Genomic DNA, 27,967 nt, shown 5'->3' on the forward strand with positions numbered 1-27,967 from the left:
AACTACTATCATCATGCTGTTAGGCAGTAGTACCCCTGCGCTGGCTGCGCCCCTTCCCCTATAACTGAGGAGCTAATTTGTGTGCATCTGTGTGAAACACGCATAGGAAAAAAAGAACGACAGAAAGAACGGCTCCCCTCCAGCCGCGACTCGGCTCCCATCGTTCATGTTTATGAGCCGTTCAAAAGAATCGGTTCGTTCACGAACGTCACAACTCTAGTTCACACAGAACGCATTTTTTTCTGTTTAAAACACGAGAGGTCAGTGAAGCGAAAAAAAAATTGCAAGTCAAGTTCTCGAGACTTTTTTAAAAGCTGAGAGCGCAACGGAAAAACCCGTTCGTCTAGCGCGTTATATATTGAAAAACAACAAATCAGGCCCTCCTCGAAATCGGGTCTCCATTAGGACCCCAAAATTACTTTTACTATATTACAGATTATTTTTAACGGATTAATACCTACAAAATGTTATGATAAATGCTGTTTAACTATGTTACAATGACCAATTAATGTCTGTATTTGTTAACTTATTTAGCTAGCATAGCAGTTACCTTATTAGCCTGATAGCTTAGTTTATACTAAGCATTTGGACTTACACTGTATTCTAGAATAGTATGAGCAGTATGATGTGTTATTCCAGAAATAGCCAAAGATGATAAAACATTATACCAATCAATGTTAAGTTAAAAATACTTGCAACAAACATGAATGTTTAGAACGACATGGATAACAAAATCAGCAGTTGCATCATCGATTTTTAAGGAAATGTTCAGAATAAACATCTTCATGGTGGCTTTTAAACCTAAATTAAATGTCAAGTAGGTTTATCCTCACACAAACACAAGTTAAATTTGATTTAAACCATTAAAATGATCTTATAGAAGACCATTCAGAGCAGTAACAGCATCTCATATAAATATTCTGCAGCATATATAAAATATTCTGCAAGATCATGAGTGATTTTAGGTCAAAAGGTTTATTCACGTTGTCAGAACAAAGACAATCCATCAATATGTGATCTTTGAATCTATATAATATTGACATCACAAACATCATCATCCCTTCTGCTGCTGAAACTATGAAATCAGTGCTCAACAAATACACATTCTTAAACTTCAAACCTTTATACTGGAATTTAAAAACATAATTCCCAAGTCAATTTAAATGGACTTTAGTTCAAAATCGGATTTTATTTGTACTTAATTTTAAAAGTCTACACACGTTCATTGCGCTGTTGGCCACTTTTTAAGTGGTTTATATAAAGTAAACAGGAAAACCAATTATGCAAAAAGCCCTATTACAAAAATAATGCTATTGTACAACCACATAAACACGAATCACACTCACCGAAGCGCTTGATCCGTCATTAGAATTGTCCCAGACAACTCGACCTCACAAAACAACAAAATCATAAAACAAACATAAAATCACACAAAACTAGGACTCGTACACATGCACATTTATGATTTACACAGCCTCTTTCCAAATACACAAAAACCACATTCAACCAAAAGACAAAAGCTGCCTTCAGAAAACAGAATAAAGCACATCCCAGAAAAATATACATGCAAAAGCTCAATTTGCATTAAATTATATATTTTAGATGAAGATGAAGAGCTTATCAAACATTGTCCTCATGAACTTCAGAGCCCTTTATAATCAAACCTACTCAACCGAAATGTATTTATATATTCCGCTAAAATGACATTATATCATTATAATCCTTTCAAATGATATATATATATATATATATACTTCGTCTGACGTTCTGTAGCTAATAGCACAGTTTTAGTGGAATAACGACTCTAAAACACCCAAACGCTGGAGAAAAGAACAACTCCAGTAATAAAATAGATATTTCTACACTTGGACAACAGGGAATCTTAGTAGAAATAAAAACAAAAACATAGTGCTTTTTTTAAATATAAAGATTAATATTTAAGACAAGGCTGGAAAGGATACGGATTTTTACACATGCGCAGGAAAAAAAAAAAAAAAATAAGACAAGTGAATTCTTAGGGGTATATTATACATATATATTAGGGCTGTGCAACAATTAATCGCGATTAATCCCATCCAAAATAAAAGTTTGTTTACACATAATATATGTGTAAACTGTGTATAATTATGTTGTATATATAAAGACACACACACATGCATGTATATATTTAAGAGAAATGTGTTATTTATATTTAAAATATTTATATATAGTATAAATTATGTATAAATTAGTATATACATGCAAATATTTCTTAAATATATGCATGCATATGTGTGTATTTATATATACAACATAATTATACAGTACACACACAAATATTATGTAAACAACTTTTATTTTGGATGCGATTAATCATTGCCCAGCAATAATTATATATATATATATATATATATATATATATATATATATATAAAAACTGACATTTACTGTACCAGGATCAGATTTAAATGCAAATAAATACAGAATGTCTCCTGTAACTGCGATAAAAATCACACAAGCCTGCACACACAATGCAAAACTCATGAACGCGAGATAATCTGTGACATGATGAACATTTGTTCAAAACACGTGAATAGAATTGTGATTAGAAAAGAAATATCGATCTCATCACTCTGACTGTGAAAAGTTCATTTTCTGTTAATCCTCTCGGTCACCGTGCGAGCGATGACAGATTGATTATCGTGCAGCATGCATTGCATAACCAACATATGCAACATAACCCGACCCTAAACACATACGGTAACTAGCACGTAATCACTCACCTGAGAAATAGTCCATAAAACCTGTCAGTTTATATTCAAACTATCCAGTTCGACATCCTAAAACCTTCCTGACGACAATAGATGTACAATCAATTCAAATAAACATGAAACCAAAAGAGATTAAAGGTGACTTGTTTCTATTAATAAATTAAATGGCAGCGTTCGAGCAAAGCCGGATTGAAAAGTGAAGCGGTGTGAGAGCGGTTTCACACTTCGATCGGTGTGTCAGAACTCGAGAGGGCCGAGGTCGCTGAAGTCGCAGTCGAACAGCTCGCTGACGCCCTCGTGATCCTCCAGGCCGAAGTGATAGTCCTGACTGTGAGGAGGAGAGAGACAGATGAAGCCGTCGAGAGCGAGGCCGATGGTGTCCGAAGAGCCGGCCCGCTCCAGCAGGAACTCAGACGAGCCCAAAGGAGACAAGTCCAAATCTGGCATCCCGCAAATGCCAGGAAACGAGTCCAGAAAAGACTCTGAAATCATCAATTATTCAAGAAAATGGGAAATTAAAATCATTTTGGGAAGAAAATGCTTTTTGGATCATTTATTACAGAGTGAAATGTAAACAATCAGAGCGTTAATTATTCATTGTTGGATAATAGCACACATCATATTTTTTATATATTTCAAATATAATATATATATATATATATATATATATATATATATATATATATATATATATATATATATATATATATATATATATATATATATATATATATATATATATATATGTTAGTCCTGGGCAACAATTAATCACATCCAAAATAAAAGTTTGTGTTTACATAATATATGTGTGTACTGTGTATAATTATTTTAATAAATAAATGAATATATATGTGTGTGTGTGTGTATGTAAATCATTATTTGGATTTAACATTTATGCCTAAAGATTTACATTTAACATCACATTTATATTCAATATTTAAAAATACCTTTAACATGTACATTTGGAAAATAATTTCACATAAATGTACGTGTTAAATTTGAGTCACACATTTTATATTTGGATTTAACATTTATGATTAAGATTTAACTTTCAATACTTAAAACATTTATTTTTAATTTCAAAAAACCTTAAATATTTATATTTGGACAACATTAAAATGTCTATATATATATTTTTTTAGTAAATTAAGATGCAAAGATGTTTAAACGATCTCACATACCCGAGTCTGTGCCGAGAGGCAGGGGGGAGGAGCTAGGGAGAGTAGTCGGCGTTGATGATGTCACTTCCTGTGATGCGAGATCAGACTGCGGGGGGCTCTGATTGGACGATTTCGCTGGACTACAATCAGTGACGGGACTACAGACCCCAGTACTGTCCTCAGGACACAGAAACACGTCGATGGGACCTTTGGAGCTCTTGAGAGAGATCTGGTAACCCTGAAATACAGGCAGAGGAGGAATTAAACATTTAAAGAGACCAAGACATTTTACTATAGATATATATAGGCACTCTCTTTAGCGACTGTTTTAGCGACTGTTAAAGAGAGTAGGCACTCTCTTTAGCGACTTTAACAGTTTTAACTATTTTATAATGGACATTAATGTCTATATTGGTTAACTTATGTATACAGCATACAGATTATTTATATATATATATATATATATATATATATATATATATATATATACACACATACAGGTGCTGCTCATATAATTAGAATATCATCAAAAAGTTGATTTCAGTAATTCCATTCAAAAAGTGAAATTTGGATATTATATTCATTCATTACACACAGCCTGATATATTTCAAGTGTTCATTCCTTTTAATTTTAAACTGACAACTAATGAAAACCCCAGTATCTCAGAAAATTAGAATATTGTGGAAAGGTTCAATATTGAAGACACCTGGTGCCACACTCAATTAATCAGCTAATTAACTCAAAACACCTGCAAAGGCCTTTAAATGGTCTCTCAGTCTAGTTCTGTAGGCTACACAATAATGGGGAAGACTGCTGACTTGACAGCTGTCCAAAAGACGACCATTGACATCTTGCAAAAGGAGGGCAAGACACAAAAGGTCATTGCTAAAGAGGCTGGCTGTTCACAGAGCTCTGTGTCCAAGCACATTAATAGAGAGGCGAAGGGAAGGAAAAGATGTGGTAGAAAAAAAAGTGTACAAGCAATAGGGATAACCGCACCCTGGAGAGGATTGTGAAACAAAACCCATTAAAAAATGTGGGGGAGATTCAGTGCTTCAAGAACCACCACACACAGACGTATGCAAGACATGGGTTTCAGCTTTCGCATTCCTTGTGTCAAGCCACTATTGAACAATACACAGCGTCAGAAGCATCTCGCCTGGGTGACATATAATATCCAAATTTCACTTTTTGAATGGAATTACTGAAATAAATCAACTTTGATGATATTCCAATTATATGACCAGCACCTGTATATACACACATTTAAATCTGTATGTATATAAAATATGTATATTCATAATAAATGTATAAATATATATATATATATATAAATGTATAAATATAAATTTAATATTATATTATATTATATACACAAACACTTTAAATAAATAAATATATGTACATACTATGTATTTAAAAAGTGTACATTACGCTTATGAAGACATACGAGAGGCACTATGCTGACCTTTGCGCTGAGCACTTTCTGCAAGTAGAAGTACTGTGGTTTTTCTATGCTCTTTTTTCATGCGTTTAGAACAAGTTCTTTGAAAAACATGTCTACCATCTTTGAAACATGTCTATGTTCTTTATGCTCTATGTTAAAGGTGGTTTCAGTGAACATAAATTTACATTTTGCATGGTTAGAAGTGAGCTGCCCTGTCGTGTGAAAATGTAAATCGCATGATTAATACACACACACATATTTAAATCTGTATGTATATAAAATATGTATATATATCTCTTGTATCTATATTTACTATATACATTTATAGTGATTATACATACATTCTATATATATATAAAAAATTATGTATATTTAAAAAGTAAATGCATCTATATATATACATGTATACATACATACATACCTTTTAAATGCATATATAAACAAATGTGTGTGTGTGTATATATAAACTTAAATCTGTATGTATATAAAATGTTTACATATCTCTTGTATCTATATAAACTATATACATCTATAGTGAATATAGATACATTTATATATATATATATATATATATACACACACACATACACACACACACACATATACACAGCCCTATCATATACTCTATATGTATAAAGTTTTATTTAAAAGCAATAGAAGTCTATAATATGTCCTTATTTACACAAATAAATCAAGTGTGTGTGTGTGTTTGCTGACCTCACTGGGTTCGGACACCTGCATCTGAGTCTCTGGTGGAGCTCGAATCACCATGATGATCTGCTCCGGAGTGTCGACCGTATCACGCAGGTCCTGGCATCTAACGTACCCAAGCTTGACTTCGCGTTAAAGATCACAGTATCCACATACTAAACATGTTAGTCTACTTGAGCTGCTCCGATCCTCATTTCCCGATCCCAGACCTGCAAAACTGCTCAAATCTACACCCAACCCATGAAGAAAGACTACAATAAAGACACTTTGAGAAGATCACACTCTCCTCGACACACTGGGCCCTATTTTAATGATCTAAACGCATGGTATAAAGGGCACTTAGATCGTGTCCAAATCCACTTTTCCTATTTTAACGATGGGAAAAAATGCTCTAAAAGGATTGTCTCTATTCTTTTAATGAGTAATGGGTGTGTTTTGGGCGTAAAGTGCAATAAACCAATCAGAGTCTCATCTCCCATTCCCTTTAACAGCCAGTTGCACTCGTGCTATGGCGGATTCGCTATTTACATGGAGGAATTTGCAAGCGGAAAAACTGGACGTGTCTCCAGAGAGCAAACGGATCTGCTTGTGCACGAGGTTAAAGCTGTGTGTGTGTGTGAGAGGTTAAAGCTCAAGCAGACCATCCACGGGACAAGCCGGATTCCACCATATCTTTATACACAATAGTAATCTTTTACATTTTACAATATAGGCTCATATTACTAACGCACCCTTTAAATAACAAAAATAAAAATACTGCGCCATTGACTTCAGACCAGGTTTCAGTTGGTCAATATCTCAGTCTATTTCAGTTCCTCAAAATAGGAACGCGATGCCTGAACACACTAGTTTTCAGACCAGCAGACTCATGGGCGCACAGATGGGCACAAATGCATTCACTGTTTAAACAACGTGGCACAGGACGTGAAAATGAAAACTGCGTAGGGCAGAAACTAGCAAAAAACTTCTTTTTTTTTTGCTGCATTGCACCGGGTGTATGATAGGGCCTCTTGAGATGAAGGATATTTCTTGTTGTGTGTGTCCTCTGTGAGGAGCCGTAGCTGTAAGCTGCATTTGTTAATGAGCTCGTCGAGTTTCTCCTCGGCCTCCGTGAGCTCGGACACTTCCCGCTGGAGCTCCTGAAACCTGGCCACGGACGCCCCGTCGATACGATTCCCCCTGAGAACACAGCAAACACACACGCACAGGGCTTGAATTTTACTTTCACACTGGCTACTAAATTTTTAAGTTCAGAACTTCTACTAGCCAAAAAAAGAAAAGAAAGAAAAGAAATGAACCAGATTAACTACGTCATAAAAAAAATAAAAAAATAAAATATATATATATATATATATATATTATAAAATTTGGATTTCATACATTCATTTCTTATTCAAACAAAATCCTGTCATCCATGCAATCATCACCAAAAATGTGTTTTAGGTGGAGAGATCAATAACAATGTAGGATGTTGGAAAATAAGTCCATTTGTCTTTTCTGTTAACCAAATGCTTTAATCTTCATTATTGCTTCAATGCAAATGAACAAGCGTGCCGTTATTTGCTGTGTAGTGACGATCATGTTCGAGTAAGTAAGATATTAGCAGATTCTGTGCAATACTCCGTATTTAATACATCATGATGACTCGAGTTGAGTATTTACTCTAAATCTGCACAAATTTGCTTACACAAACTTCCCCAGCAAAGTGAGTAAATATAAGTAAATATACTTATATTTAACACGCCACATTGGCTGGTGATTTAAGAGCGTTGCCGCCACAGTTGAGTTTACCAGCATTTGGTGTGTTTGCGGGTGTTCATTTCAAATCCTGCATGCAAATAAACAACTACACGATCGCTGGTGAATAAATCAGTAACGCTCTGGAGAACCTACAGCCACTGAATGTTGTTCTTGGACTTCTTGGAGATCAGGTGAATTCCCTCCAGGACGTTGGTGATGTCGTAGATGCGCCTCTTCTGGACGTCCAGCACCTGAGACGCCCAGTTCAGGTCCACCACCCCGTCTGGAGACTGAGACAGGAGGTCCAGGAAGCGCTTCGTGGTCAGGTTCAGAGACGTGTCGTAGCGGGATTTCTCCGTAGCCAGTTTAGGGACTAAAACAAATGTTGAAAACAGATTTACACTACAGTAGAGGAGGGAAATTAATACTTCTATTCAGCAAGGATTCATTAAATGAATCAAAAGTGACTCTAAAGAGATTTATAACGTCACAAAAGATTTCTATTTCTAATAGATGAGTTTTTTAAATAAGTGGTCTTTCCATTCATTAAAAAACAACAACATTGATAATAATCAGAAATGTTTCTTGAGCAGCAAATCATCATATTATACTGATTTCTGAAGGATCATGTGACACTGAAGACTGGAGTAATGATGCTGAAATTATCACAGGAATAAACATATATTCTTAAGGGTAAAGAAGAACAATTGAAGAGGGTCTGGAGTCCCTTTTTATTATATATTGAACAGTGGGATATTAACAATATAATAGAGGAGGAACAAAATGCTTGTTTAGGTATTATATTCATATGAATATATATTTTAATTTGCACTATATTAACCCTATTTTATTGCTTATATCTGTGGCTATTATTGATTGCAATGTTTTGTTAACTCTGACTTCCCAAGTTCATACTGTATTATCCAAAGTTGGTTTGAGCTATTGCACTTTTCATGTAATATGATCCCGTGTTTGTTTTGTTTTTGTACATTATATGTGCTGTTACAGACATGTGATGTACATTGTTGTGTAAGTGTTCAAGAAAATTTCTAATAATAAAAAAAAAAGAACCAAAAGTGACACTAAATACATTTATAATGTCAAAAAAGATTATATTTCAAACTAATGCTGTTCTTTTAGAACTTTCTATTCATCAAAGAATCCTGAAAAATAGCAGCACAACTGTTTTCAACACAGATAATAATCATACATGTTTCTTGAGCATCAAATCATCATATTAGAATGATTTCTGAAGGATCATGTGACACTGAAGACTGGAGTAATGATGCTGAAATTATCAGGAATAAATGACATTTTAACATATATTCACAAAGAAAACAGCTATTTTAAAGTGCAATGATATTTCATATTTCCCGGTGTAAATAAATGCAGGCTTGGTGAACGACCCGGAACGCTAGTGTATCTATGAATATTCAGCGGTCGTCATTCTGCAAGCGTCAGTACCTCTGGGTGGAGCGGGTGTAGCTGGAGGAGCTGGTCCATGAGAAACAGATCGAGACGTGCAGATGTACTGGTGATCACTGTCCAAATCCAACTTCCTCTTCACCTAAAGTCAAACAGCACAAAGAGAGAATTATAAAACTGTAATGTTACTTTAAAACCATTACTAATCGGAGTTGAACGTATGCGGAGGCTCATCATGACCCACTCCATCTGGAGTTTGAACCTACAGCATTTGGGTCAGCAGGTCAGATCTGGAACCATTGAGCCGCATTATGGAACGGAACTTCCAAAGGTGAACATTCCAAAATGGAATTTAAGACTAACTTATTCACCCTGGCTTTTAACACGCCAGATTTTGTCATCCCGGATTTCTCTTTTATTCTTATTTGATTGCGTATTACTTATTTTGGCTTGTTTGGTATATCATTTTTATTTCTTGTGTTTCTTTTATTCTTTGTAAAGAACTTTGGTTGTGCTTTAAACGTGCTTGATTGATTGGAATGCTCAGAATGCTCAGAATCTGAGGTGGAACCCAAAGGCTGTAGTTCACACACACACACACACACACACGTGTAATGGACTGTACCGGTGGTCTTCCCAGAGCGGGTCTCCTGTTGTCCAGGGCTGTGCTGGTGCTGGTGCTGGCGCTGTGATGTGGGGTGGCGAACAGAAAGAAGTCACCCGTGGCAGTGCTGGTCGAGGCCGTTCCAGGGGTGGAGATGATGACGATTTGATGATCTTCACTAAGATCAATGCTGCCATTGTTCAAGAGAGACTCAAAATCAGCCAGCAGATCCTCCGAGGTCTGACCCGATATAAAACTCTCAGACATATCGTGCTAAAACAGCAGGGGTTACTTGGGCTCTGGGTTTATTTTCAATCCTGAGGATGGCCTTTAGTGCATGGGAACGGGTTGCTTTTTTTTAAAATGCATGCACAAGAGAGAGCACTGGACTCAGTGGAGTTGTAAAAACCATGTTCTGACAGGTTTCACACAAGTGCACACTGAAAAGCATGTTAAAAACAGGCCTTGACTGAACATATGGGTGAGACTCCCAAACCACAAGGCCAGAAATATAGGTCAACTTCAGTGTGCAAAACAAAAATATCAACTTTACTTTAGTAAAACTCAAGGATAAAAGCATGCATGTTATTTATAAACATTTCAGATGTATTTCACATGCATGATGAGTTTAGAGTTGTGAATTCTTTTGTTTAAGGAAGTGCTTTTGAAAATGGCAGTAAAGCATAACAAATAGAGTCCACTATAAATAAACAACATCACAAACAAACTGCAAAGAAAATTCAACTTTTAAAGTGCGTAAAACATGAAATCATTCAGTATAATCCTCAAATTATTGATGTTGTTGCGATATTTTAAAGAGAAACTAAGTTTGTTCTCACGCGAGCATTGTTAAACGTGCTAGAAAGATGTAATTAAACTGGTAAACAGGCTGTAGATGAAGTAAAAATACCAGTATAACCCGATCCAGATGCTGGACAAAGCCAAAGTCCGGATTCTTTACTCATCTGACACTTTAATCCAAAATATCCGTCGGTTTTGTCCTTTTTAATGACTCCATCCAGGAAGTATTGTCAATAAGTTCAAATTAATAGCCAGATCTTCGCTCATTAAATGCTTAAATCCATTGAAACAGAGGGAAGGTGCGGTCCGACTGTCCCTGCGCGCGATGCGACCGGAATCACTTTTGTTGTTGTTGTTTTTTGTTTTCCAGCTGATCGGAACCTGTTCTAAGCTTTACGCGCCAAATCCTTTTTGCCGCGAAACTGGCACGTGCCAGTGTGCCGCGCACTGATTGGCCGAGAAGTTGCTTCCTTCGCGCCTCGCGTCAGAGTTCCCAGGCCGTTGGTTGGCTGGAGCAGCTGTCACTCAACTTCGTCTGTTTTGTTCTCTTTGCGTTATTTTGTTTTAAAAAGAAGAGTTGTTTGAATGAAAAACTACATTTTCACGCACGCCTCTGGATATATATTATTTAAGCTCTTTTTATGAGTAATTGCGATGGATAGCCTACTCAACGTCGTTATGAAAATCACTCCGATCAGTTGGAAACGTCATTATTTGTATATATAGAAATAAAGAACCATCTTGCTTGTGCTCTATTATAAGCTTTTTATCTAATCGTCTAATACAGCTTGTTGTTCCTGATTAAATTGTTGTGTATTTTATTAGTCATTGTGATCTGGACTAGTATGTACCAAATACAAAAAACATAGATCTAAATCCTGTGGCTTTGACACAAATTAGAAAGTTGCTTTAGACTAATTAAATATAAATTAATGTATTCCGCATTTAATTGTATTTTTTAATTGTTTATTTAAATATTATTAAAACTTTAATTTCACGGCAAATGCTAAATTCATTTATGTATCAAAATATCGAAATCTTAGTGGCTACACTTTATTTTAAGGTGTTCTTGTCACAGTGTAATACAATTAAGTAGCCTACTAAGTTATAGTATTAACTACATGTACTTCCTATATAATTAGGGTTATGGTTAAGGTTTGGTTTAGGGTTAGCATGTAATAATGCATAATTGACTGTTATTACTATGATAACGACATGTAACATGTGTAACAGGGACACTGTAAAAATAAATATCTATCTAAAACATGTAAACTTTTTTGTTTAGTGTGAATTGTAATATTTTAATAATAATAAACTCCGCCCACTGCTGGCGTAATACACAGAGGAGCTACAAGATGGCGCAGGCAATATTTGAGGTTCTGGAAGGTATTAATGCACTTTATTTAAAATTTTCCAGCATATGCACAAACTATAATTTATTATTTTATGTTTGCAGTGTGAATGCATGCGCGCGCGAGATGAACAAGCCAAAGAAACACATTTTACACAGTTGTTTCGGTTCGTGGATATGTCATTGTGTTTGAATAGTAAAATAGTATTTTTTAAAAATGTATATAAATAATAATAATAGCACAGGGTTGCGGTGGGTGTTATGTATTGAGTTTGATGTATCTGAGGAGAGATTGATGTAGAGGAGGGAGGAAGAGCGATCAGAATAACAGCCTCGTGCGATCATGGCGGAGGGAGACAGACACGTCACTGGAAAAGCCACAAAACACATGAACTCTCATGTTTAAGGGAGAATAGCTATTCATATTTGGTAAAAGTAGTTATGTTTGTGCCCACAATTGATTGCTTGTATGTTACAGATGTTCTCTTTTCCTAAACTGATTGTACACTTGGTAGTATAATAGAAGGAAATGGTCATTTGATTCTATGATAATCTTTTAAATGATTGGTGTGTGTGTGTGTGTGTGTGTGTATAATATATCTATCGAGAATGGACATGAAACTGCTCTTTTAATTCTTTCAAATAAATAATATAAAATTGCATAAATAACTCTTAAACTGACCAAAGTGTTTAAAGGAAGAATGTTAGGCTACATTAAAAACGTTTAACATTAGATGTTAAATTTTGATGTTAAATCCACTATTGTTTTATATAGAATTATTCTAATCTATACAGTATATAATGCAATTACATCAGAAGTAACTGTGATTAAATAACAGAAAATTAAGAGTAACCCCTTACTTTACTTTTTCAACGGGAAAGTAATTAAATTACAGTAATACATCATTAAGTCATGCATTACACCAACACTGTCTATATACTATATATATATATATATATATATATATATATATATATATATATATATATATATATATATAAGTTCTGTCAAATTGATCACACCTTACATAATATCACTTTACATAAAAGTTTGTAAATATATAATGTGTATACAATATATACTGTATGTGTGTATTTACTGTACTGTATATACTGTGTATAGTATATATATATACACACATACATACATACACACACACACATACATATACTATATATATATATTATACACACACACATATACTATATATACCAACTCATGTTAGATGCGATTAATTGATTTGACAGCACTATATGCTGTATATAAAATGAATTAAACAAATAAATAATGAATATATAATTTTAAAAAATGAGTGAAATTGGTTTTAGTTTCAATAATAATAATATATGCAAAGAAAGGGACTTAAAAACAGCTAACTAGCACAGGTATGTAGGAAACAAGTACTTGAGAAACAGTTTATTATCATTTTATAAATATATTTGCATAATGCTGCATTTGACCAATTAGAATCAAGTATTGCAGAGAATCATGCAATAATGATTATTAATACTATAACTCAAGTAACAGTCCTGTAATGGATTTTGAACTGGCCAAATAGTCAGGTAGTAAGTGTGTGGTTTGTTGAATAATTGATGGATTGATTTATTGGTTAAGTCATATTTGTCCTGTTTCAGGCATGGACAATCAGACGGTGCTCAATGTCCAGTCATTGTTGGACAGTCAAGGTGGTGTTTTGGATCCGGGCTCACAAAATGTCTCAGGAACGACCATCCAGCCAATGGGTGAGACTTATTAATGCATTTATATAATTAAAAATTCTAGTTTATCATAATGTAGTATATGTAACCTATCTGTTAAAGGCAAAGTGTGCATTTGTATCAGTGTTATTTATATGTTCAATTCAATTCAATTAACTAAAACTATATAACTATATAATTAAACTATTATAGTATTTACTAATATTTTGAATTAGCTTTTATTTTGATATATTTTAATTTTAGTTTAAGTCTTAGTAATTTTTTCTTCATTTTTCTTAGTTCTTTTAAGGTTTAAATATATTTTTGTTTCAATTTTAGTCATTTTATTATTTCAATTTTTACTTATTTTATTTCAGTTAGGTTTCAGTGTTTTTTAAGTGATCTAATATTTATATTTTATTGCAGCTTCATATTTCATTTACCTAAAACAATTAGTAATGGTTTTAGTTAATGATAACAATTATTTTTATATACATAGTATTGATTTCAATATTTAGTAGTATTTAAATATTTCATAGTATTGTTTAAAATAGTTTTTATATTTTCAGGTTTTAATTGTAATTTTAATTTAAGTTTTAGTCATTTTGTCATGAGTTTTTGCTTTTTAAGTTTTTTTTTTACATTTCTATTTATATGTAATTTATTTTTATTTCAGTTTTAGTCTTAGTAATTTTAGTACTTAAACTGATTAATTTACGTTAACAATTGTTTTTCATCTAATATTTGTAATATATTTAATATATCAGCTTTATTTTAATTACCTAAAAGGATACTATACATCCTGATAAAAACTTTTTCTTAATTTTTTTAATCAAGACATTAAAATCAATTTCCAAAAGATGATTTTTTATTCCTCTTTTTAGTCAATTTAGCATGGGTGTATTCACTTATGCTAAGCACTGTACATAGTAATTATGCATCTCTGAATGCTTTTTCAGTCCGTTCTTTTTTCTCAAATTTCTGTGATTATTCTTGTATGTCACATGATACCTGCAGACGATGATGACGTCTTTCTGTGTGGGAAATGTAAGAAGCAGTTTAACTCTTTACCGGCCTTCATGACACACAAGCGTGAACAGTGTCAGTCCAACACGCCGTCTCTGGCCACTGTCTCTCTGGCCTCCAACAACGCCTACACCTCCGTCCCGTCCATCAGCACTGGACCCGCTAACAGACAGGTACAGCTCACCTGCAGAGGAACCACTATGAGACACTATAAACCACTACGAGACGCTATGAACTACTACGAGACGCTATGAACCACTATTAGACACTATGAGATGCTATGAACCACTACGAGACGCTATTAACCACTATTAGACACTATAAGACGCTATGAACCACTATGAGACGCTATGAACCACTACGAGACGCTATTAACCACTATTAGACACTATGAGACGCTATGAACCACTACGAGACGCTATTAACCACTATTAGACACTATGAGACGCTATGAACCACTACGAGACGCCATGAACCACTATTAGACACTATGAGATGCTATGAACCACTATGAGACGCTTTTAACCACTATTATACACTATGAGACGCTATGAACCAGTATGAGACGCTATGAACCACTACGAGACGCTATTAACCACTATGAGACGCTATGAACCACTACGAGACGCTATTAACCACTATTAGACACTATAAGACGCTATGAACCACTACGAGACGCTATTAACCACTATGAGACGCTATGAACCACTACGAGACGCTATTAACCACTATTAGACACTATGAGACGCTATGAACCACTACGAGACGCTATTAACCACTATTAGACACTATGAGACGCTATGAACCACTACGAGACGCCATGAACCACTATTAGACACTATGAGATGCTATGAACCACTATGAGACGCTTTTAACCACTATTATACACTATGAGACGCTATGAACCAGTATGAGACGCTATGAACCACTACGAGACGCTATTAACCACTATGAGACGCTATGAACCACTACGAGACGCTATTAACCACTATTAGAGACTATGAGACGCTATGAACCACTACGAGACGCCATGAACCACTATTAGACACTATGAGATGCTATGAACCACTATGAGACGCTTTTAACCACTATTATACACTATGAGACGCTATGAACCAGTATGAGACGCTATGAACCACTACGAGACGCTATTAACCACTATGAGACGCTATGAACCACTACGAGACGCTATTAACCACTATTAGAGACTATGAGACGCTATGAACCACTACGAGACGCTATTAACCACTATTAGACACTATGAGATGCTATGAACCACTACGAGAAGCTATTAACCACTATTAGACACTATGAGACGCTATGAACCACTACAAGACGCCATGAACCACTATTAGACACTATGAGATGCTATGAACCACTACGAGACGCTATGAACCACTATTAGACACTATGAGACGCTATGAACCACTACGAGACGCTATTAACCACTATTATACACTATGAGACGCTATGAACCACTACGAAACGCCATGAACCACTATTAGACACTATGAGACGCTATGAACCACTACGAGACGCCATGAACCACTATTAGACACTATGAGATGCTATGAACCACTATGAGACGCTTTTAACCACTATTATACACTATGAGACGCTATGAACCAGTACGAGACGCTATTAACCACTATTAGACACTATGAGACGCTATGAACCACTACGAGACGCTATTAACCACTATGAGACGCTATGAACCACTACGAGACGCTATTAACCACTATTAGAGACTATGAGACGCTATGAACCACTACGAGACGCTATTAACCACTATTAGAAACTATGAGACGCTATGAACCACTACGAGACGCTATTAACCACTATTAGACACTATGAGACGCTATGAACCACTACGAGACGCCATGAACCACTATTAGACACTATGAGATGCTATGAACCACTACGAGATGCTATTAACCACTATTAGAGACTATGAGACGCTATGAACCACTACGAGATGCTATTAACCACTATTAGACACTATGAGACGCTATGAACCACTACGAGACGCTATTAACCACTATTAGACACTATGAGACGCTATGAACCACTACGAGACGCCATGAACCACTATTAGACACTATGAGATGCTATGAACCACTACGAGACGCTATGAACCACTATTAGACACTATGAGATGCTATGAACCACTATTAGACACTATGAGACGCTATGAACCACTATGAGATGCTATGAACCACTATTAGACACTATGAGACACTATGAACCACTATTAGACACTATGAACCACTATGAGACTATGAGACACTATGAACCACTACGAGCACATTACTCCGGTTTTTATTAAATTACATTGGTTACCCATACGATACAGAATTCAATACAAAGCTTTGTTGTGTGTTTTTAAGTCTTTGCATGGCCTAGCACCTGAGTATGTTACTGATTTAATCAGCCGCTGTCAATCAAGTAGATCTCTGCGCTCTAATGATCAATTGCTTCTCATGGTTCCGCGATCCCGTTTAAAATGTAAAGGTGATCGGGCATTCTCTGTTGCAGCTCCTAGGCTCTGGAATGACCTTCCTCTGTCAGTAAAAACTTGCCCTTCATTGGGTACTTTTCAGAGTGCGCTTAAAACTTACTTGTTCTCTTTAGCATTTGACAATACTTTGTAAGTTTTTATGTCATATGTTTGCATTGTTTTTATGTCTTTCTTTTTACTTTTTTCTTTTATACCTTCTGTACAGCACTTTGGTTCCACTTGTGGTTTTGAAAGTGCTCTATAAATAAAGTTGAGTTGAGTTGAGATGCTATGAACCACTATGAGACACTATGAACCACTACGAGATGCTATGAACCACTATGAGACACTATGAACCACTACGAGATGCTATGAACCACTATGAGACAGTATGAACCACTATTAGACACTATGAACTATGAGACACTATGAACCACTTTTACCCCTTTTCCACCAAAGCATTTTGAGAGCCGGTTCGGAGCCGGTGCCTACTCGCGGCACTATGAGCCCCCATGAACCACCATGAGACTGACTGATATTGAGTACTAATATTGATCCACTTTGTATATTCCTCAAGGTGTCGACGTACATCACTGTGCCGCAGTCTCCGCTCACACACACGCTGGTCCAGGGAAACGTGCTGGTCAGTGACGAGGTTCTGATGTCGGCCATATCAGCGTTCAGCTCTCTGGATCAGCCAATGGCAGCCATGCAGGGATCCGTACAGGTAAACACTGGGTGAGGGTTCAAGTCGGCATGAAACAAAAGTTGTGATATTCTTTTCTTCTCTACTGTGACGTATATCCGAGTGAAACGGCTTCTCAAACAAGAACAAATGTAGGGCGGGGCTTCTGGATTTGATTGGATGGTTGTGGTTTGCTATTGGTGGATCTGATGTGAGTGACAGGTTGTCCCGCCCTTGTCATCAGAGAAGAGATGCTGTGAAGGAGGAAGGGGAAGTTATCCTGATTTAACCCTTCGGAGTCTTGGGCTATTTTGGCCGTTTTTGAGTACTTTTTATTTTTTTTATTTTGCGACATAAACAAATGTTTACCATACCAATATTTGGTATAATTTTTTTCAGCACAACATCACCTATATGACCAGACAATTAGTTTTTCACTTTGATGTACTGTATCAACATACTGGACCCAAAATCACACAAAAAACACAAAATTGGAATAGAAAAATTATAGCTTTTCTACTACAAAAAACACAAACATGCTCAATGAAGGATTTTAAAAGGTTTAAAATGTAAACACAAGTTGTAAATGTCAACATATACAGGTACAATTCAGATATAATCAAGCTATATATAAAAAATAAAAAAAAGATTTACAAAAAAAGCTGGTGTAGCCATAGGCTTTCTTCTTTCTTTTTAGCTCAGCCACTTTTTAAAAAATGTTGAGCACACAATTATACAGAGAGCTATATTTAAGGCCTTGCATTCCCAGAGTATGAGAGTTCCCAAATAGTGCAAATACAACATAAAAAATTTAAAATTGAGATAAAATCAAACTATATACAGCAAAAAGCAGGTGTGGCAATAGGCGTTTTTTCTTTTCTTTTTTGCTTAGAAACTCTACAAAACACTTCATGTACAATTACACAGATAGCTACATTACAGGGCTTTCATTCCTTGAGTAAGAGGGGTTCCTCAATAGTGCAAATATACCATACAAAAGGTAAAATTAACACAAAATCAAACTATACATACAACTATTTACAACTAATATCAGGTGTTTTTTTATTTTATTTTTTATCTGTGCCACTCCTCAAACAGTTTATCTAAATCTACTCCTAAACTACTCCTAAACTACTCCTAAACTATCTACAGTACTCCTAAAATACTCTCAAAATCTACTCAAACTCTTCCAAAAACTAGCAATAATATCCCTCTCTCTATATATAACGTATATATGTCTCTCTTTGTCTACTCCGTAAATCCTCTGCCTTTCAATTTTGCGTCTTAGCTCAGTTGGCTCCTCCTCCATTCCCTAAAATGTGCAGCCTGAAGAGCAGAGTCAGCAGATTCACACATTTTTCTCCGTTTTGTTTTATGACAAAAATCGACGAAGTTATCAGAATAAATGCAACGGCTGTCGCATCCCATCTAGCGTTCTTTTACGAACGCGTCAATATTTTTTTATATAAAGTTTAGCTGATCATATCTCCGTTTTTACTTGGTCTATCAACACGAAACAAAAAGTAAAATAGAATTTCAAGCCAGCACTTTCGACAGAACGTGACTTTGTTTTTATGCTTCGACGTCTTAAACTGGTCATGTATCTTGATCACGCCGGCGTGATCGGCGACCCCGAAGAGTTAAGATTACAAGGAACATGAATAAAAAAATTAAAAAAAGATTTCATAATGACTAAGAATAGTGCTAACAATGTCGCAAAACATACCTAAAAATGCAATTTCTGTCATTTAACTATATAAATAATCAGGATAAAAATAAAAGATTATTACATGAATTAAAGTTTGATTGATTACATTAAGTTTTCTGTTGCAGACTCGATTTGATAAATGAAATGGTGACCTTTGACATGGTGTTTTTCAGAGCAATCTCAGCATGCACGCGGGCTCCTCGTACCTCCAGCACCATCATCTGCCCCTCCCCCCCACACAGGCCACGCCCCTCTCCTCACAGGTGTCCTCCAGCCACAGTAACTCAGTGGTGCAGGTGTACAGCACACTGCCCTCTATGGCTGGAGCCGGGACTGCAGAGGGACCCTCACTGGGGCTTCAGTCCTTTCAGTCCATTCAGGTACAGCGCTGTTAATCAATGCGCACGCTCACAAATGTAATGCTAATTTCATCAGTATTAAAATAGCGAAATACAGCTTTTCTGACAGTTTGATCAGAGATTTTAAAATCTGAACTAATATAATTTCATGTTCTGAATATTATTATTACCTGGATTATTAATGTAAACAGTGGTATTTTTAGTATTATTTATACAGATATACACTATTAGAGTTTTTATTAATATTTTGAATTTAGCTTCTTTATTTTCAGTTTTTTTAATTTAACATAAGGTTTAGTCATTTTGTTATGTAGGAAGTGTTATTTCAGTATTATTTATATAATAGTATTACTTAATTATTTTGAATCTAATTTTATTTTTATATTTCCCATTTCCATTTTAATTTTAGATTAAGGTTTAGTAATTATATGTGTTTTTTATTTGTATCAGTTTGTTTTTTAATATTATTTTAGCTTTAATTTGTTTTAGTAATTTTAGTACTTCAACTTACACTTTTTTATTTCAGTTATTTGCATAGAAAAAAGTTAACATAATTTTCTCAGGTTTTTTTATTTGAGGTTTTTCATCTAATATTGACTTTTTTCTCTTCTATTTAATTAATGAAAACTTTTTAAAAGTTTAAGTGTTTGTTAACAATAACAGCACTGCTAATAGTGTTTGTTTTTTAATTCCATTTAGCTTTAATTTATTTAATTTTAGTTTAGATGTAATTGTAGCACAGTAACATTACTTGCAACATTTTTAATATGAGTTTTTCATGTATATTTTTATTTTGTTATTATTATTAGCTTTATTTCAATTTCAATTACAATTATAATTTATTTTAAAAAAGCTGGTCGAAAATAAAAGTATGTCTTTGTTAGTAAATTTGTTGTAATTAGTGCTGTCAAATCGATTAATCACCATTAATCACATTCACATCTGACAAAAGTTTGTAAATATATGTGTGTGTGTACACACACACATATATATTATATATATACATACATTTACGCATTTTTTTAGATGTGATTAATTGATTTGACAGCACTAATTTATATTCTCTCTAAAAGTATTTGTGAACAGCTTTAAATAGGTGTTGCATATAAATAAAGATGAATTATTATTAATAAATCAAGGCCTTGTTTGGTTAATAAATGAAAACAAATATGCATATGCATATATATATATATATATACTGATGCAGGTTTATCTGATTGTTGAGCGTCTAATGACCTGATGTGACAGATCCCCAGTCAGTGTGTGGACGGCCAGGTGTTCAGCGCCGCTCCGGTTTACAGTCCAGGAAAACACACCGCCAAAAACAAGAGCTGCACCATCAGCACAAACCTCTCCGAGCTGGGCGAATACGACAAGGTTATCATCCCCAAGAGAGCCCGAACCTCCAAGAAAACACAGGATGGTAGTTTATACATGATCTACACCAGCAAACCTGCTGAAATATACAATATGTATTTCAATAAGCAAGTACTACTGTTCAAAGGTTTTTATTTTTATTCAGCAAGGATGTGTTAAATTGATCAAAAGTGAAAGTAAAGACATTTATTTACTGTGCTATTAACTACATTATTTATTATGTTAGTAAAGATTTCTATTTAAAATAAATGCCAATATTAATCAGAATTAGTCATATTATACTGATTTCTGAAGGATCATGTGACACTGAAGACTGGAGTAATGATGCTGAAAATTCAGCTTTGATCACAGGAATACATTACATTTTACTATATATTCACATAGAACACAGTTATTTTACATTGCAATAATATTTCACAATTTTTACTTTATTTTACTTTGTTCAATTAAATGCATCCTTGGTGAGCAGAATTTAAAAGACATGAAAAAAAAACTTACCAACATACCAAAACTTACAATGGCAAGAGCACCCATTGAAGGAAATTTGTGACATGACTGGTTTATTTAAAGTAAAAACAACCTTATCTTGTTCCAGCAGGACAAACCAAAGGAAAAGCCCAGAAGCTCAAGTGCAATTACTGTGACAAAGTGTTCACCAAGAACTTTGACCTCCAGCAGCATATAAGAAGGTAAATTATACGATTTATTTCAAGGGTTTAAAAAACGGCATGAAATTCAAATGTTTTGATGAAAAAAAAAAACAGAGCATAACCAGACCCTTCGTGACGCTCTCCTCGTCCTCTCTGCAGTCACACGGGTGAGAAGCCGTTTCAGTGTATCGTGTGTGGTCGAGCCTTTGCTCAGAAGTCGAACGTGAAGAAACACATGCAGACGCACAAGGTGTGGCCCGCCGGCGTTCACAGCACCGCCTCGAGGATGCCCATCACCGTCCGCGTGCTTCCTCTCAACAACCACGAACACTCACAGCAAGCGGAGGAAGAGGAGCACGAGCACGGTGAGATCATTTACAAACTACCTAGTAGTAACTAAGCCTCTAGTGTGGACTTTATGTTCCAATATAAAGTCAAGTCACCTTCATTTATACAGCGCTTTTAACAATATGGACTGTTTCAAAGCAGGTTTACAGTGATTATAGGAAATTAAAGTAACAGAGATTGTTTTGGCTTTACAGCAGCTCTAGAATAAAGTTATTGTCCAGCTAAAGTTAGTTTTGATTGATTCACTTCTGTTGTAAAGATCATTAGCTATTAACTTAGGGGCCGCTAACAACAGTGTTTGGCGGCTCGAGAACGCACATTTTGAAACAGGTCCCAAGGTGCTAGCATTGAACATTTCCACGTAAACTTCAAAAACGCGAATCTGTGAAAACGCTGACGGCGTGCACATGCGTATTAGTGTTTAGTCTATAGACCAATTTCGAGCCGACGTCACAATTACGTCACGGCGCTAGCTGGAGGCAAAACAAAGGGAAAACTGCAGGCGGCCAATACAAACCAGCACAGATTCGGCTACATAATAAGGAGCTTAAAGCACTTGTTGTGTTGTTGGATGCAAGAATCAATGAAAAATGAATATGCTGTATCTGGAATTTTTATTTCTAGAAAATATTCACATCATTAAAATTGCACCGTAATGTCACTCTTTACATTGACGTCTTCTTGGCGCTGGCTAGGCTGAACTGCGGATCGTACCACACAAGTCTTGTACATGACCATTTATCACATAGTTATAGGCATCTAAAGATTTATATGACCCCAGTATGTCTTTACGCTCAGTTTCTCTATCGGATAGGTGTAGGACTGAGCCTAGCGTTAACGTTAATCCTGTCAGATCGTCCATCCATTGCCTGAGCGTGTACGGGTCAGCCTATCTGGTTCCGTCTGTTAAAATTAACTTTTGCAAATAACAGTCGTGGTCCTGGACAGTGAGTGACCTTGCACATTAAGATAAAATCGGATTTTCTCCAGTCATTGTTAAAAAACAAGCTAACAAAACTTGCAAACTAACGTTAGGGAAGCGGCCAGAGGGATCGTTCTGCAACCACCTAAGCTCCGCCCACAGAAAAACGTCACCATGTTTACCAACTGAAAAGGGGTCTATAGGTATGCGCATTTGAATATATATGTGCGTAGGCTTGTAGTCTTTCTTTACATATTGACCTCAACAAATTACTTTTCTGGCCTTAAAAATTCATAATACAGAATTTGTGGTCGCTTCCGCGTATCCACGTGAACTGGAATCATTTGGACAACTTTTTATTTTAGTTTACACTTCAGGAGCCAGTTGCACCAACAGCGCTTACGCCTGGTCTTAAGGTAAGTAGGTCTTAACTCAGCAATCTAAGTCCGACCTAATAGTTACGACAGTTGCACCATCCAGGCTTAAAGGGTTAGTTCACCCCAAAATGAAAATTATGTCATTAATGACTCACCCTCATGTCGTTCCAAGCCCGTAAGTATAGGACCCGTAGAATTTTTTGAAGCATCGAAAATACATTTTGTTCCAAAAATATCAAAAACGACGACTTTATTCAGCATTGTATTCTCTTCCGGTTCTGTTGTCCATCCGCGTTCTCACAGGTCCTTCATCAGATATGGAGTGTGTGTGTGTGTGTGTGTGTGTGTGTGTGTGTGTGTGTGTGTGTGTGTGTGTGTGTGTGTGTGTGTGTGTGTGTCCAGGCGCAGGTCCTTCATCAGATCTGGAGTGTGTGTGTGTGTGTGTGTGTGTGTGTGTGTGTGTGTGAGTGTGTCCAGGCGCTGGTCCTTCATCAGATCTGGAGTGTGTGTATGTGTGTGTGTGTGTGTATGTGTGTGTGTGAGAGTGTGTCCATGCGCAGGTCCTTCATCAGATCTGGAGTGTATGTGTGTGTGTGTGTGTGTGTGTGTGTGTGTGTGTGTGTGTGTGTGTGTGTGTGTGTGTGTGTGTGTGTGTGTGTGTGTGTGTGTGTGTGAGAGAGTGTGTCCAGGCGCAGGTCCTTCATCAGATCTGGAGTGTATGTGTGTGTGTGTGTGTGTGTGTGTGTGTGGCCTGGTAAACCCTACCTTATGGGGACAAAATGTCCCCATAAGGATGGCAATATCTGAAATCCTTGTTCGTGTGGGGACATTTTTTGGTCCCCATGAGGAAAACAGTTTATAAATCATACTAAGTGATGTTTTTTGAAAATGTAAAAATGGAGAAAGTTTTCTGTGATGGGTAGGTTTAGGGGTAAGGTTAGTGTAAGGGAATAGAATATACAGTTTGTACAGTATAAAAATCATTATGTCTATGGAAAGTCCCCATAAAACATGGAAACACTACGTGTGTGTGTGTGTGTGTGTGTGTGTGTGTGTGTGTGTGTGTGTGTGTGTGTGTGTGTGTGTGTGTGTGTGTGTGTGTGTGTGTGTGTGTGAGTGTGTCCAGGCGCAGGTCCTTTATCAGATCTGGAGTGTGTGTGTGTGTGTGTGTGTGTGTGTGTGAGTGTGTCCAGGCGTAGGTCTTTCATCATATCTGGATACAGTGGACTTCGGTAAAACCTCTGGATAAACAGAGAGACTAATATTAGCGTAGACGCCATTCTTCTAATGATGTAACGAGTACATCAGGATTTATGGGAAGTTTTCCCGGTTAAAGTCCCCCTGTAGTCAATCATTTTATCTCTTAAAACTGATCGTTTGATCTATTTCCAACAAGTTTTCGTTATTTGTGGTCGGTCAACGTATGGGCAGGACTAGTGTCAATTTCATCAACGAAATCTATGACGAAAAATGTTCGTTGACGACCTTTTTTCCATGACTAAGACGAGTCGTTAACGAGACGACACGTCATTAAACGATAACTGTGACTATATCAACATGCAATATCGTTGAAGAAACACGACGAGAGTAAAATGTAGTTAAAAAATAAAAACTTTTTGTCGAATAAAAAGGAGGGGAAAAAAACAAGTAAGCTGCAGTTTATCAATCTCCTTTTGAGATTTTTTGCTTAAAGTCCCCCTGTAGTCAATAATTGTATCCCTTAAAACTCATCTTTGATCACCAAAATGACATATTTAAATGTTTTTTTCTTGAAATTATTTTTTATTCATTCAAAAATTACATTTTTATTCATGTAACTCGACATCCTTGCCTCATTTAGTATACACGGTTCTGTGAATATGCAAATGAGCCCCGCCTCCACTCACTCACTCACTCACTCAGAGATCCACTCGTTGACGATCACACGTTGATCTGATTGGTTACAAGGTAGTTTGTGACGTCAGAAACACCAGCGATTTCAAACCGTGTTTTTGAGACTGTCTTTGGTTCACTGCAGTTTTAAGCAGAAAATACTCAGCAATGCTGTCGACTTATGAATTTACACATGGTTTGTCTCAAAGCAAATTAAAAACACCACATAGACAGTTTGTTTATAACTTTGAGAGAACCTTGCTTCTTTTCATTTGATGTGTGAGCAAAACTACACTAAACCTCATCTGTAGTGCACCTACTATCCAATAAATTGCAATAAACATTGTGCTTTTTTTATATGAAACAAAGGCGTAGCTTCCAAATTTACTTTACTGTACCTGATATATAGTCAAACCAAATATTATTCAGACACCAGATATCATTTTTGATAATTTTTATCTAGTTGGTGCAGGTCAGTATAGACCATTTATGTAAGTGAGGACAGCAAAATAAATTAAACTGTGACATTATACCCAAAAATTCTTCATACAGCGACTACCAGTATAATGTATAAAAATTTGAGATCAAAAGTTATTCAAACACTTTGACCTGATCATGTTATGCTGGAGTGTTTTTTCTTTAATTGCTAATGCACCTTTTTACACCACAGACTGAACAACATGAAGCATTGCTTGATATTAGTTGAGCTAAACAGGTATTATCTAATTGTGTAGTTAAATTTAACAGATATTCAACATAATTCATGTGTGGGAAAGTATAACAGAGGGAAGGACAAAACCAGTGAAATATCAACTGATTTCATAACTCTTGTCATATTTTATTACCATTTTCTAAACTATAAGCGAATGAACTGTGATAATGTGATAAATGTTGAAGGAGTCTGAATAAATGTTGGTTTGACTGTATATCCAAATGAATCGATACAGAGTCAAATTAAACCGCGATCGGATTGAATCGTAACTTTGTGAATCGAATCGTTACATTTGTGTCGATGCCCAGTGCTCTGAAATGATCTAAAGTCTGACCTGGTCTTTAGGCCTTGAAGAGCCGGACGCTGAGGTCCAGGAGACGGAGGAGAAGCAAAGCGACGGGACGAACACGAACAAGCAGATCATCCTCATCGACAGCTCATATCAGTGCCAGTTCTGCTCGGACAAATTCAGCACCTACTTCCAGCTCAAGTCTCACATGACCCAGCACAAAAACGAGCAGGTAACACATCTGTCAACAGTTACAATTACAGACAGGTCAAAATATTAAACATCAACAAAATTTACACCGCAAAAATCATTTTCTTACTCGTTGCATTATGAGAATCCATTGCAAATGAGATAAATTAACTTGAGAAGCAAAAATGCATAAGATATTTTTTTTTTCTAACCTTATTATAGCATTTTCTATGCTTTCAGCAGAAATCTACTGAGGAATAAAAAAACTACTAAAGATTTATTCTCTGAAAACATGTAATCATCTAACAGTTTTTCTTTCAGATAAATGTATCTTGTTTTAATGATGCTTTTAAAAATATACTGTAGCATTCAAAACTTTGGGGTGAGTAAGATTTTTTTCGGAAGAAATTAATACTTTTATTCAGCAAGGATGCATTACATTGATCAAAAAGACATTTATAGTGTTACAAAAGATTCTATTTTAAATAAATGCTTTTACTATATATTCACATAGAAAACAGTTATTTTAAATTGTTATAATATTTCACAATTTCTACTGTATTTTTGGTCAAATAAATGCAGCCTTAGTGAGCAGAAACATAAAAAATATATAGTTTATTTCTTTAAGCAATTATGAAATGTTTTTTTACTAGTTAATACTTAAAATTTATCATTTTTATTTAGGAAAAAACAAACAACTAAAGATATGTTCTCAGAAAACATTTTACATTACACATTTTACAATAAAATCCCATTAGTTAATCTCAATGAAGGCATTAACTAACAATGAGAAATACATTTGTTACAGTATTTATTAATTTTCAGTTAATTTTGGTTTATCAAAATACAGTCATGTCATCTGAAGTCCAACAGATTGAATAGGGCTTATTATTAAATATTGAAATTAGCATTCACTAATATTAATAAATGCTTTACAAGTTCTGTTCATTGTTAGTTCATGGTAACTAAAATATTTAACTAATGAAACCTTATTGCAAGGTGTAACCGATTTTTTTTTTACAGAAAAACAAGACCAAAAAGCTCTCTAAAAATATGAAATAGCATCTTTCATTGCAGATTTACCCAACACCAAATGTCATGTAAACATCAAGTGTGGTTTGCTGTTTCACATCCTGTCTAAGTAATGGACGAAGAGCGTCGGGTATCGTTTTAATTTTAACGATTTCGATTCTGCTTATCGATTCCAATTCCTATCGATTCCTAATTTCAATTCTAAAATGGTAATAAAAAAAGAGATATCATGCACA

General features: G+C 35.5%; 2 protein-coding genes across 3 annotated transcripts in view; one reads left to right on the forward strand and one right to left on the reverse strand.

Annotated features, from left to right (window-relative positions):
* Window positions 1-2,417: 2,417 nt before the first annotated feature.
* e2f1 (E2F transcription factor 1) lies at window positions 2,418-11,069 on the reverse strand. The gene is made up of 7 exons (XM_077218016.1): window positions 9,860-11,069; window positions 9,274-9,376; window positions 7,963-8,182; window positions 7,096-7,248; window positions 6,076-6,190; window positions 3,932-4,148; window positions 2,418-3,232 (listed from the first exon to the last, which is right to left on the reverse strand). The coding sequence occupies exons 1-7, from the start codon at window positions 10,103-10,105 to the stop codon at window positions 2,988-2,990; spliced, it is 1,299 nt and encodes a 432-aa protein (XP_077074131.1). The 5' UTR covers window positions 10,106-11,069; the 3' UTR covers window positions 2,418-2,987.
* An 895-nt stretch (window positions 11,070-11,964) lies between these two features.
* znf341 (zinc finger protein 341) overlaps window positions 11,965-27,967 on the forward strand; it is a 30,454-nt gene continuing 14,451 nt past the window's right edge. Inside the window, exons 1-9 of one of the 2 annotated variants that reach the window (XM_077217975.1) lie at window positions 11,965-12,025; window positions 13,626-13,733; window positions 14,706-14,887; window positions 17,789-17,938; window positions 19,778-19,984; window positions 21,212-21,386; window positions 21,936-22,029; window positions 22,150-22,355; window positions 26,567-26,742. In XM_077217975.1, the coding sequence (XP_077074090.1) occupies window positions 11,995-12,025; window positions 13,626-13,733; window positions 14,706-14,887; window positions 17,789-17,938; window positions 19,778-19,984; window positions 21,212-21,386; window positions 21,936-22,029; window positions 22,150-22,355; window positions 26,567-26,742 (1,329 nt within the window). In that variant the 5' untranslated portion in view covers window positions 11,965-11,994. The remainder of the gene's footprint in view (window positions 12,026-13,625; window positions 13,734-14,705; window positions 14,888-17,788; window positions 17,939-19,777; window positions 19,985-21,211; window positions 21,387-21,935; window positions 22,030-22,149; window positions 22,356-26,566; window positions 26,743-27,967) is intronic. The other variant, XM_077217976.1, reaches the window with a different exon arrangement.

This window comes from Siphateles boraxobius, unplaced genomic scaffold (assembly GCF_051911475.1).
Source record: "Siphateles boraxobius isolate OS27281-9 unplaced genomic scaffold, OSU_SipBor_1 77, whole genome shotgun sequence".
Lineage (NCBI taxonomy): Eukaryota > Metazoa > Chordata > Actinopteri > Cypriniformes > Leuciscidae > Siphateles > Siphateles boraxobius.

Excerpts from the sequence above, each read along its gene's own strand:
- e2f1 (XM_077218016.1), bottom strand. The coding sequence starts at position 10,105 with ATGTCTGAGAGTTTTATATCGGGTCAGACCTCGGAGGATCTGCTGGCT. Across the intron at positions 8,183-9,273 it reads TACACCCGCTCCACCCAGAG|TCCCTAAACTGGCTACGGAG; the intron begins GTACTGACGCTT and ends CATTTGTTTTAG. Across the intron at positions 4,149-6,075 it reads AGGTGTCCGAACCCAGTGAG|GGTTACCAGATCTCTCTCAA; the intron begins GTCAGCAAACAC and ends CCTGTATTTCAG.